This window comes from Papilio polytes, unplaced genomic scaffold (genome assembly GCF_000836215.1).
Source record: "Papilio polytes unplaced genomic scaffold, Ppol_1.0 DF824269.1, whole genome shotgun sequence".
NCBI classification, from domain to species: Eukaryota; Metazoa; Arthropoda; class Insecta; order Lepidoptera; family Papilionidae; genus Papilio; species Papilio polytes.
In genome coordinates this window covers 457,538-470,984 of record NW_013524935.1, presented here as the reverse complement: position 1 = coordinate 470,984, position 13,447 = coordinate 457,538, and the positions used below count along the sequence as shown (strand labels likewise).

Below are 13,447 nucleotides of genomic sequence, written 5' to 3'. Positions count from 1 at the left end.
AAAAAAAAAAAAATAAAAAAAAAAAAAAACATACAGACGAATTGAGTACCTCCTTCTTTTGGGAAGTCGGTCAAAAAGTAAGAATAAAAATACTTTGAAATGCTAGTTATTTATTTAAATAATTGACTTGCGTTAATTAAATTCGAATCCTTGTTCACGTAGTTATTTGTCTGTAGTTATTTATTCAGAATTCTCCATCTTGTTTATTTCCTTCTCCATTATACATTTGATGAATTGGTAAGATCGTTCACATTTGCAAGTTTCCTCTGTAATAAATATTATTCATTATTATAATGGCCAAGATAGAACAAAACTAGAATAGAATAAAACCAAGATAGAATGGGATAAGGACAAAAGCCCTTATCCCATTCTATCTCGGTTTATTTGTGTTTCAAATAAATCTATTCAATATTCAAATAATACTAGCATTCGCCCGCGATTTCGTCCGCGGTGAATTAAAAAAAAATGAATTTCACCGAGATCCGTTCAGCAGTCTAGGCTACAAACTCTAACAAACTTTCATCTATCTATTCATCTAAACTTTCGCATTTATAATATTAGTAAGATTATAAAGAGGAAAGATTCGTATTTTTGGATTTGTATGTATTGAAATAACTCAAAAACTACTGGACCGATTTCAAAAATTCTTGCAACGTTAAAAAACTATTATCACTGAGTAACATATATTCACTATTTTTTTAATTACACGCGGGCGAAGTCGCGAGCAACAAGTAGTAATTAATACATTCTTTCATATGTCGATGTTTTATTATATTTCTTACAGATTTGCAGACCAAGATATCTTACTAATATTATAAATAAGTAGGAATTGCTAAAGGGATCTCGTTGTAATTGGGCACAGATGTTGAATAGTATAAATAAACACGTACTAAATTTTCTCGCGGCTGAACTCGTGGAGGAAAGCTAGAAAATCAATAAACCTTTGTACCTACTTTAGTTAAAAGTTGTCTAAGTAATCATTACAAGATATTTGACGGTGGAGGAGACGCATAGGAAGGGGATACATACTCTTTATCTGCGTCTCTTCCTCTATCGATTAAGGGTAGGCAACTCATCTGCAATTGTGGACGTCTATGGGCAGCGTTTGCTGTTTTGGCCAATTCAGGCGGCCTGCTCGTTTGCCACCTTATATTAAATTAAAAATATATCTATTAATACTCACGCCTGTCTATACATTGAAAAGCCATATCAATTAATTCGTTAGTTTCATAGCCGTCGTTGAGTTGTGTTAACACAAGCGCAGCTGAGGCGGCGTCGAACTTCCCCTCTTCTGATGCCACCCCACTTGACTCTAACACGCAACGGATGTAACACTGCAACATATGTCACCGTTAAATTGTTAATATGGACATTTTACACATCTGAAATTGTAAAGTTGATACAATTTACCTACTATCTATACTATTATAATAAAGCATAAACACACACTTCTTTGTTGCCTAAAATGTCAGAAATTACAGCATGTTTTTGAATAATTCTTTTTTTAATAAAAAGCCACACACTTGCGACACGCTTTTTTTAATATATTTTCACGCCATTAAACGTAAAGGGTAAATATTTTAGATAAAACCCCTAATGTGGGAAAGAGACGACCATATGTTGCTGCCAACATCAAGGAAGCAACGTTGTCATGATGTCATGTCATTTTGACATTTGCAATTGATAATTTGACACATGTAAACAATAAAATAATTTCACGCGGATGAAGCCGCACGCGAACAGCTATAAAATATAAGTGGTTTGATTAAATACTGTTGTAGAAAGCGTATAGGAATTGTAATAATTTTACATTAAAAATGTTACCTTAGGTGTTCTGTCCGTTTCATCGGGAAAACTGCCGCTATTGTTAAGTTGTTCCAAATACGCTAAAAGCATTAAAATCATAAAAACAATGGAATATAAATTCTTTTAAGACAGAAGAATGTAACACGATGTTATTGAAATTGGTACAGTATTAAAAAAAATGTAAAAATACAACAAGAATGATCTAGTAAAATAAATAAAAGTAAAGTATATACAAAACAAGTAAATTTATGTGTTTTCTACATCTATGCCTAATTTCAAAGAGATGTATTCAGCAGTTAAGGCTACAAACTAACAAACATCCATCCATCTAAACTTTCGCATTCATAAGATCAGGCGCACACTTTTGACTAAACTATCGCACAACTGTTCTGTGATTGTCGATTGTTTTGAACAGTGGTAGTGCCCGCTTTAACATCTTAGCACTGTATGGCCGGCACGCCCCAAGCCCCACGACCACACAGAAGACAGGCGTGAAATGGAAACAATGCCGTGTTTCGTCTGATAAGTGTGGTGCCGGAGGCTTAATTCTAGTCCCTTTCTCTTTACCACCCTTTTCTTATGAGAGGATGGGAAGGGGAAGTGGATTTGACGATGGAGGAGATGCATAGGAAGAGGGAATATCCTCTTTATGTGCGTCTCCTCTTCCGTCGTAGGGTAGGCGACGCATCTGCAATTGCAGATGTCTATGGGTAGCGGTCGCTTCGCCATTTTGGCGGATTCAGGTGGCAGCTTGCTCGTTTGCCATCTTATGTTATACAAAAAAACTCAATTCAACTGTTTAGTTACAACTAAATATCGAGTAGTGTGCGCACTTCTATAAAAACTCATAGGAATTAAAACGCGACTGAACAGTTGTGCGATAGTTTAGTAAAAGGTGTGCGTGCGCTCTTTGTAAGATTAATTAATACTTACACATTTGTATTCTGAACGATTCGTTACATTCCTTCATAATATTAATCACATCTATTTCATTTCTGATTTCCTGGTCATTTGTAGTCGTTGGTATGCTGGTAGTTATTTTCTTTTGGATGTCATCACCCATTCTCTTTTTACATCTTACCGGAGATAATATTAATAACACTTGAACGCAGATTAATACTATACGATACATATTTATTTTATTACTGAATAATTAGGCTCTTTACTAGATCATATATAGGATTCTAGACTGACAGGGGTGTTAAACATTTGGAAAAATAGCTCATGTAATTTACACGACTATTAAATGTTCTTTCTATTCACATTAGATGCGAAATTTTTACAAAAAACGAATATAACGGGTTTAAAAGTCAATCTGTTTATTGATACTTTTTGAGACAAAACGTTTCTAGAAAAATCTACTATTACGAAAAAAACTATGTCTTAATATGGAATTAGAAATGACGTTATCAGAATGGATTTAATTCAAATTGCTAATGTTTGTTAAACACGTGAGGAGTTGAATTATCATAGAAATGTTGGAGATCGAATGTGACACGGTCAACTAAGGACAATGTCTGATAAGGGTACGCAACGCATCTGCAATTGCGGATGTCTATGGGCAGCGGTCACTTCGCCATTTTGGCGATTTCAGGTGGCCGTTTGCTCGTTTGCCACCTTATGTTATAAAAAAAAAAATGTAAGAATGCAAATAGTGTAGCGGTTTTTTAGATTTAGTAAGCAATAAAATGTGCTAATAACCTAAAAAAATACTCTCATACATTTTAAATCAGTTTTATTGTCGATTTGTGAATTAGGATAAAAATGTTTGTAACCTATGAGTAATTAAGGTAAATTGACATTAATTTTGAAAATGACATGCGATCGAATTATATGCATTATGATTCAATGATTGGTGGAAATAGGGCTTAGTGGATTAATTATGCTATCATTAAAATTGACTACTGTACCGTTACAACTAATTGGATTTGTTAGTACTTATAAACATCAATTATTTCTGTTATATAAAATAATTAAAAAAGTTAATTAAGTTAAGTTATTGGGAATTTCATACAATCTGGTGTGTGGTGCTACCAGGATACCATAAGTAACAAACACGTAACTCCGTGTGCGTGCATTATTCATGAGGTAAATATTTGTATGCACTTTGAATATGCCAACGGAAAAGTATAACACTGACAAATTAAAACCATAAGAATTTCATGTTAACAAAACTTTAATCAATACATCATTTAGGCATTTCTGGAATAAATTCTTCATGTTGTCTTCTAACGGTGAATAGAACAGATGACCATTCATCGTCTCTTTTCTAACACCGAGCCTATTGTCAGCTCTTCTATCTATAAAAGGAAGATAACACATATGCTGAACAATCAAAAGCTAATATGCTATTTAATAGTGGTAGACCCCGCTTTAATATCTACGCAAGACTTTGCCGGATACCACCACACAGAAGGCAGACGTGAAGTGAAAGCAATTTTGCGATTCATGTCTGACGTGCCGGAGACTTAATTTTATTCCTCTTTCCTTCCACTGTTTTTGTACTAGGAAAGGATAAAGATTTCGTGTGGGATGGGATGCATAAGAAGGTATATTCTATTTATGTACGTTTTTTGTGTAAAGGTAGGCAACGCATCTGGACATGAAGATTTTTTTTGTAACATAAAAGAGCAAGCGGCCACCTAAATCCGCCGAAATGGCGAAGCGACCGCTGCCTATAGACATCCCATCTTAAGAAAAGCGTGGAAAGGAAAAAGGACTAAAATTAGGCCTCGGCACCACAAAATGCGGAATTGCTCCCACTTCACGCCTTTCTTCTGTGTGATCGTGGTATTGCTTGGGGCGAGCCGAAGCGGGCACTACCACTACTTGCTCGTTTGCCAATTTATATTATTAAAAATAAAGATGGTATTACTTACATTGACATGTGGTGGGGTAGACAGGACATATAGTAAAGCATCTGCCACGTCTGAAGGTTGCAACATCGGTACATCTTCAGTCACGTGCTTTCCTGCCATCTCCGTTGCAACAAGACCGGGAGAAAGACTCTGAAAATTTTAAAACAAGTGTATCAAATCATTTTGTCATCCGTCTCATTATCTTACTAATATTATAAAATATAAATGTTTAGATGGATGAATGTTTGTTAGGCTACATGCTTACGTTTTTTTTTTAATTCACGCGGAATGAGTTACGGGGGAAAGCTAGTGTTTGACTAAAAAAGAGAACAATATTCTACTGTCATTTTGGTTTAGTTTCCTTGGTGACATCAGAAATTTATACCTAGCATAGATTAGATAATTACAAATAATTACCGTGACTTTGATCTTGTGTTTGCAATCTGCAAGTTCGTGGAGCAGACTGGAGTTGAAGGCAGTGACAGCGTGCTTGGTGCTAGGGTATACATTGTACCCTGCCAGTGAAGGGATGTAGTGGCCGGCAACGCTGTAACAGATCACATTTTATCGTAATCGGTTATGTGTTCCTGGTATAGGTCTTACGATACTTGGTTATTAAAACCGGACTTTGTTAAGTTTAAGTTATTTTCTTGAATGTTAAGCGCCAAAGACTAGTTTTAAGTTGCGTTTTTATTATTATTTTATTTTTATTATTTAGTACTTTCCACAAATATTTAAATTTTATATTGGCATTCCAAAATGCCATTTTTAAAAAACGGAACGTAAGGCTTGTTTAAAACCTGTTTATAGTAAAACGACTCAATGTTACGTTTATTATTTTATATTTACCTGTTTATATTGATTACATGACCATCAAAGTTACGTTTCTTCATTGACGCGATTGCATATTTTGTACATATTACTAGACCTTTGATATTAATATCTATTGTGGCTGATATTTCCTCGTCGGTAATCGTTTTGTCATCCGAATCTGTAATTTTAAATAATGAATCCATCAATATTGTTAAAAAAAATAGCAAAGCACCATAAAACATTGAACAGAAAAAAGTTTGCATAATTTGTAATAACCTCATAAAATAAAATTTTGCTTTCAACGCCATCTTTTCACTTTTTTGATCATCAAAATTGTAAGAGAACAATGCTAAAGCAAAGTTTATGAAACAAATGTTTTTTTACACTTATGGTTACAAGGGCAAATGTTTAAAAAGTAAATACTTACCGCTAATAAGTCCAGGGTAATAAAGTACTCCAGCATTATTGACAAGCACATCGGTACCTCCTAGTTTCTCATCTACCCACTTAAATGCTGCCTTGATATCATCTATATTGCTGACGTCACATTTCCTTGAATATATCACACCTTTTCCTCTTACATTTCCTTTCAATTTCTGTAATTAGAAACAATATTTAGTAAATACTAAGAACTTTAACTTCACAATATTTCTACTTTGGACTGCTCAAAAATTTCATTTTTTTTATACTTTTGAACAAATATTACATGTAGCCTAGCCCACCACTGGCTGATAGATGCTCAGATAGCTTAAAAGTGACGTCACTGTAGGATAAGGGAACAAAATCTGATATTTCCATCACATATTTTACAATTTACAATTTGGTGGGACAAGCCCTACGTATACTAAAACTAAGCTACTACAAGATTTGCGAAATGGCAGCCTTATTTCTATCAGCAAATATTTTAAAGAAAACCCAGTAACCTTTCTTTTCATTGTAAAAACAATCAATAGTAGTGGGGAACACATTGAATAATAAGAAATTCTCTGTGACATATTTCAAAAGAAACAGAGTAATCAATATTATGACAGTGAAGGTTCAAAACACTAACTAACCTCTATGAGTTCTGGTCTCCTGGCAAATCCAACCACTTGTAACCCAGCGTTAGCCAGTCCCACGCACACAGCCGCGCCTATACCAGCGCTGGCTCCAGTCACTACCGCTGTCTTGTTTGACCAACGCTCCATCTAGTAACAAATCATTTAATATTAAAAATAATCATTTTTATATATGTATTCTTGATAAAAATGTTATCTAAATCCAGCAAACAATAATGTATACATTACGTAGTGTATTTTATGTACTTACTATGTCTATACTATTATTATAAAGAGGAAAGATTAGTATTTTTGTATGTATTGAAATAACTCAAAAACAACTGGACCTTTTTCATAAAATCATTCACTATTAAAAAGCTACGTTATCAGTGACTAACATAGGCTATGTTTTATTATTGCTACACCTAGTGTAATAATAATTCAGAGAAAACTTACTTCAGACACCATCACTTTCTAGTCTCACAAATGTAAAAACAAATAATTTATCGTTACGTAAATTGATTTGCAATCAATATGCAATTCCACTGATATCCGTCTACACTTTACTTGTAAGAAAACCTAAATGCCCCGAGATACCAACGAGTTGAATTACTTTCAACGCAGCGAAGGTACTTAGATTGCAACGCAACAAAACATGTTTTATTATCTACCATAACCTCTTTGCCATTCAAACAATAAAACAACTTCACATGTTTAGGTGTATCTAATATGTCATTTAACACGTAGAATTAATTAGAATAAACACATATATTAGAAAAACTAAAATTATGCCGAATCGACCAAAAACTGCGTTCAATTACAAAAAAACTCCTGTCAAATTGAAATAGCAATTAAATTGCCTTTCATCAACATGTCTATTTATTGCTGGAAGGGAAATAGCAATTTTTAGAATCTATACTAACATAATAAATCGTAAACACACAATGCTCTGTGGCGTAAGATGTCACCAATCACATCATATTTTTGAATAATTCTTTGTTTAATAAAAAGTCCTACACTTACGACACGCTTTAGGTTATATATTTTTACGCTATTAAACTTGGGGGATAAATAAATTGAAAAAAAAAACAATGTGGGAAAGGAACCATAAACTACAAGCTGCCAACATTAAGGAAGCAAGGTTGCCACGGTTTGTCATCATGTCATCAGATTTCGACATTTGTAATTGATAATTTGACAAATGTTAACAATAAAATACACAATTTAAAATAAGATAAAAAAGCGATATGTAAATTTATTTATGTAATTTTATTTAAAAGCGATATGTAAATGTCTATTTATTTAAACAGAAAAATGTTATTGCAAATTACATTCGGGCTCTTATCCAAGAGTTGAAAGCGCTGACTCTCGCGAAGCCTGAAGGCAAGTTGGCTTCACAACCACGACCAGAACTGAACGATGTCACACCGATCTGAAAGACGACATAATTAAAGACGTTAGGAGTTAGATAAAATAAGAATTAAAAGGCGTTCGTGTTTTTATCTCTGCATATATAAATCTTAGTAATATTATGAATGTAAAAGTTTAGATGGTTGTTTGTTACAGTTCAACAGCTGAACGGATTTCTTTGAAAATTGACATAAATGTAGAAGATAACCTGTAAGAACACATAGCCTACTTACTTTTTTTTACAATACATATTTTTTTAGTATTTATAATGATAAACAAGATGTATGCATATATAGCAGTCGCAGAGTTAGAGGTAAGTTGGTCTTAATGTATGCTGGGGATGTATGTTACTAACAAGATGGTTGTCGGCGACGAGAGGGCCACCGGAGTCCCCAATGCACGTGTTGATGCGATTAGCTCCGCTGACACAGAGAGTGGAGTCTATGACAAATAATGACCCGAACACGTCGCGACAGGCGGCGTTCGTGATTACTTGTAATCTGGCGTGTAATAAATCCGGAGAAGCGGAACCGACTGTGAACAACACGTATATTAGATATAATCCTCATCATCACAGGTCCCCACTGAGGAGTTCGGAATCTATCATAAGTTACTGATAGGCTAGAATCAACCACGCTGGGCCAGTGCAGGATAGTTGTAACACATATCTTTGAATTTCATCAACAAAATTAAGAATAAATTAACTATTACACTTGTAAATTAGTAACTTGAAACTCACGATCGCTGGTCTTCCCGAAGCCGGCAGCCCAGGCCCACGAGCCGGCGTACGTGTTACTGCCGGTCGCCAGGGCAATGTTCCTGATCACATCTGATGCATACAAACAACTGGTCAAGGACTAGTTTATGTTCTCGCGACTTCGCTCGCGTGAAATTTAAAAATGATAAAAACGTATGATAAAAAACTAGTCTATGTTATTCAGTAATAAGGTAGCTTTTCAATGACGAAAGAATTTTTGAAATCGGTCTTGTAGTTTTTGAGTTTGGAATAATAAATACAAAAATAAAAAAAAAAAAACAATTCTTTCACCTTTATAATATTAATGTAGAAATAAAAGTTACTACCATTTTATAGAAAGGTCCCATTTATGAAGGTCCACTACCTTACTATACGATATAAATGTACGATAACGGACCTACTGGTTCGTTATCAAGCCCTTTTATAATAAAGTAAAAACTGCAAAACTAACTGTTATAGTTCACCCAACTGATGGTGATTATAGCAATGTCGTTGTTAATGGTTCTAATATCGAAGCCGCTGTGTAATTCGAAGACGTTAGAAGTGATCCTGGTGCCTCCAGAGAAGATGTGAACGGAGCCGAGTACGACGGTGACTTCGCGTGCCCTATTGAAGCCATCGAACAGATTGTGAGCGGCCGTTAACACCTTGGTGTTGCTAATCAATGTGGAGCCTCCGATAGACGTGCGACCATCGTCCAGTAACATCAATAGTCCACCCTGAAACACAACAATTTGCTCTCCTGTTACAAAACCATACAATATACATTTGGCGTTGACTAAGATTCTACTAACTTTGTCTTAAAAATTACAGTTTTTTTTTCTGGTCTGTTGGGATATAAAAGTATTTTTTTTCTATATACTAATATTATATGTGCGAAAGTTTAGATAAATGGATGGATGTTTGTTAGAGTTTGTAGCCTAAACGGCTGAACGGATTTCGATGAAATTTGTTATAGATGTAGAGGATAGTCTGGAAGAACACATAGGCTATTCATTTTTCTTTTTTTTTAATACCACACGGGCGGAGTTGCGGGCGAAAGTAACGTACTAACATTATAAAGAGGAAAGATTTGTATTTTTGTATATATTGCAATAACTCAAAAACTACTCGGCAGATTTCAAAAATTCCTTCACTATTATAAAGCTACGTTACCAATGTGTAACAAAGGCTACATTTTTTTATTTCTCGAGCGAAGCCGCGAACAACAGCTAATCTTAAAATGTTTGCTTACCATGTAAGGATAATCTCCGAGAGCGGCTGGTGATCCGCCTACAATTCTGGATCCATCGAAATCTGTTGACAGCTCAGCTTGTCTGATTGCCTCAGCGAGTGGGACTCCCACATTATCGTGGTATCGTTGCTGTATAGGTTCAAATGCTGTCACCGTCGCCACCCAACACAGGAGTAACACCAATCGTGTCATTGTGAGATCTACTAGAATAAACATCATTAGAAATGTTTACTAACTTTTATAGTATTGGGTTTTATCAATTATTGATACAATATTAGTGATATGAGAATTTAGTTTTTATCTAAATTTGCAGATTGATATGTCTTTTAAACGTTAGTATTGAGCGTTATAATTAATTAAAAGTAAGTTAGTTTGCTAAAATGCCTTTGGACAAGCGGATTTGTATTCTTTTATGGACTACAAAGAGTTAAAATCGCCATGTTGATGTTTTGTCTAGGAAGTAAGGGTACATATAACTAACTAGGTGTTCCTGTGCCTCTTCATCCGCATGAAATTATGAAAATTTTATACTATTGTTTACGTTTGTCAAATTATCAATAGCAAATGTCAAAATGATATAACATGAAAAACCTTGGTAATCTTGCTTCCTTGATGTTGGCAGCAATTTATGGTCTCTTTCCCACATTAGGGTTTCTATCCAAAATATTTACCCCCTAAGTCTAATGGCGTGAAAATATATGTCTTACAGCGTGACGTAAGTGTAGGGCTTCTTATGAAAAAAAAAAAGAATAATTTAAAAATATGCTGTAATTGCTGACATCTTAGGCAACAAAGAAGAGTGTTTACGCTTTATTATAATAGTATAGATAGATATAGATTGCTTGTCCTGCAGGTCTGTTATAAGTTTCTTCCTTTAATTAAATAACACTTTTGGTTTGTAAATTGTCAAGAATAATTCTCTAATCGAGTAGTGTCGCTACCTCGCGTAGAAAAGGAAGATCTTTAGTACATTGAAAGTAAGTCTTACGTAAAAGAAATCTTATCAAGTCAATTGGTTCCTTGTTTGTGTTTTTATCGATTAAAAATTATGTATGTACTGATTTTTATCGCTAAGATTTTTAATTGAATAATCAAAAATGGAAAATCCTATCAATTACATAATTTGATAAATCTAATCAGATTATAATTGATATAAAAGTTAATAAACAATGAATAAGGATAATTAGTGTTAGTAACGTGGGTAAAAGATAACATTAATTAGATTAAAATGTATTATACAATAAGACTTAAGTCCTAATTAGTTGAGATGGCGATACTAAAAGAAGACTTTTTTATGATCAAACTAGATTTCGCCCGCGACTCCTTCTGCGTGGAATTATAAATAACAAACGTGAATAGCCTATATGTTTTTCCAGACTATCCTATACGTCAGTATCTAATTTCAACGAAATCCGATAAGCCGTTTAGGCTACAAACTCTAACAAACATCCATCTAAACTTTCTCATATATAATATTAGTATCATGTGCATACAACTAGCTTTCGCCCGTGACTCCGTCGGTGTGTAATTAAAAAAAGTAAGTGGCGTATATGTTCTACCTGACTATCCTCTGCATCTATGCCAAATTTCATCGAAATCTGTAAAGCTGTTTAGGCTACAAGCTCTAACAAATCCATCTAAACTTTTGAATTTATAATATTAGTCATCCTTTCTCCCTACCTTATCCTACTCCCGTAGGTTTTCGTCCTCCAAATAACTCTATCATCCGTCATCTTAGTCATCACTCCCTTGATCATGTCACCTTTCACTGAATTCATCCATCTCTTTCTACCTCTACAGGTGACCCACACTCATAACTAACGCCCTTCATTTATAACATTATTCTTTTCAGAACTACAATAGTTAGCTAATACACATAATACATGTATTATTTGGTTAAAATGTAAGTATCGTTGTGGGGAGTATGTCAAGGAAGGAAGAGCCAAATAAATTAACGAAGGACTCGTAAACTGCCACCACACCTCCTGTCTTGTCGCCCCGCGGCAACCGCTTGATGCAAGTTTAATTTCTGATACACACGGCTCATGCTAACGTCGAATACATTAGTAAACTATTTAGTTAGATAGCAAAACTACTCGGTTGTAAAACTAAGATAGGGTTGCCTAGGCGACTTCATCCGCATGAAATTATGAAAATTGTTTTATTGATTACATTTGTCAAATGTCAAAATGACAGACATGACATGAATATAAAACATGGCAATTTTGCTTCCTTGATGTTGGTAGCAACTTATGGTCTCTTTCCCACATTAGGGTTTTTATCCAAAATATTTACCTCCTAAGTTTAATGGCGTGAAAATATATAGCCTAAAGCGTTACGTAAGTGTAGGGCTTTTTATTAAAATAAAAATTATACAAAAATATGCTGTAATTGCTGACATCTTAGGAAACAAAGAAGTGTGTGTTTACGCTTTATTATAATAGTATAGATTGCCTAGTCGCGCTTTGATTTCTATGGCACCATATAAGGTGCGCATTACTCGATTGTTGTGCAACTAAACAGTTGAATTGACTGCGAAACAATCGACAATCACACAATAGTTGTGCGATAGTTCAGTCAAAGGTGTGCGCCTTCTCATAGCCTACACGCTACACATTCTTATTTACTATAAAATGATAATTTTGCTTACATAAGTATGTTTTAACTGTAATTGAGCTATAATATAATAGTTCTTCGATCCTTACGGCCGTGTGTCGCATGGCAATGCATATGCCATTTACGACAATATTTTACAAAGTAAGTATTGAATTGTGTAGATAACATCAAATTCCTTGCACATTATCTTTGTTAAGTAAATTACGATTGAATTACTTGCTAGTTAAGAATGATTTCTTCTAATGTGTTTGTCTTGTTTAATTTAGTAAAATCTAGAATAATCGATTTAAAATAATAAAAAAGCCATATGAATTTAGAAACAAGATACAATAAGAGACAGATAAGAATTGAAATACAATTTTGTGCCTCCTACTGCAGGTTACTCATAAACGAGGTTTAGGCTACGCGCCATCTCCGCTGGGCCACCTCAAGCCCGGTGAATCTGTAAATGCCTCTTCAAGGCAAACAGTGGCCATTCAGACACAAAAAAAAATACTGCAGGTACAGAATAAATCTTATGTTTTTCACTGTGTTGTTTTCCTGATAAGCATATCGCTATCCTTGTCACTATCTATAAAGAAATAGAGATGATTATATATCAGATGATATTTTCCCCCGCTTTGTTCGATGGTTCGCATTTCACGCTACATTACGCAAACATTCATCAAGGTAGCCCTGACGTGTTGACAGTTTTATTTGCATTGCCACATGCGATATAAAACAAGTTATATACGTACAGATTTAAAAGAGAAATGTGACTTTTATTAAATAAATAGATATATGGAAAAAAAACAGTTCTCAATAACTATTCACAAGAGAACAAAGTGGTAGTGAATGGGTGGATGTTTGTGAGAGTTTCTAGCCTAAAAGGCTGAACGCTAGTCGCGGGCGAAAGCTAGTTTTTGTAACAAAAATA

At 34.4% G+C, this 13,447-nt stretch overlaps 3 protein-coding genes across 3 annotated transcripts; all 3 read right to left on the bottom strand.

Moving 5' to 3' along the window:
* Positions 1-163: 163 nt before the first annotated feature.
* On the bottom strand, positions 164-2,869 carry LOC106105766 (general odorant-binding protein 84a). The gene is made up of 4 exons (XM_013286205.1): positions 2,740-2,869; positions 1,825-1,886; positions 1,184-1,334; positions 164-266 (listed from the first exon to the last, which is right to left on the bottom strand). The coding sequence occupies exons 1-4, from the start codon at positions 2,867-2,869 to the stop codon at positions 181-183; spliced, it is 429 nt and encodes a 142-aa protein (XP_013141659.1). The 3' UTR covers positions 164-180.
* Positions 2,870-3,971: 1,102 nt separating this feature from the next.
* LOC106106587 (farnesol dehydrogenase-like) lies at positions 3,972-7,192 on the bottom strand. The gene is made up of 7 exons (XM_013287190.1): positions 6,971-7,192; positions 6,533-6,664; positions 5,905-6,073; positions 5,514-5,655; positions 5,082-5,211; positions 4,686-4,814; positions 3,972-4,106 (listed from the first exon to the last, which is right to left on the bottom strand). Exons 1-7 carry the CDS (start codon positions 6,980-6,982, stop codon positions 4,062-4,064), a joined length of 759 nt encoding a protein of 252 aa, XP_013142644.1. The 5' UTR covers positions 6,983-7,192; the 3' UTR covers positions 3,972-4,061.
* Positions 7,193-7,841: 649 nt separating this feature from the next.
* LOC106105755 (collagenase-like) lies at positions 7,842-10,107 on the bottom strand. Its single transcript, XM_013286196.1, has 5 exons — positions 9,916-10,107; positions 9,133-9,400; positions 8,664-8,753; positions 8,280-8,458; positions 7,842-7,946 (listed from the first exon to the last, which is right to left on the bottom strand). The coding sequence occupies exons 1-5, from the start codon at positions 10,105-10,107 to the stop codon at positions 7,842-7,844; spliced, it is 834 nt and encodes a 277-aa protein (XP_013141650.1).
* Positions 10,108-13,447: the final 3,340 nt, after the last annotated feature.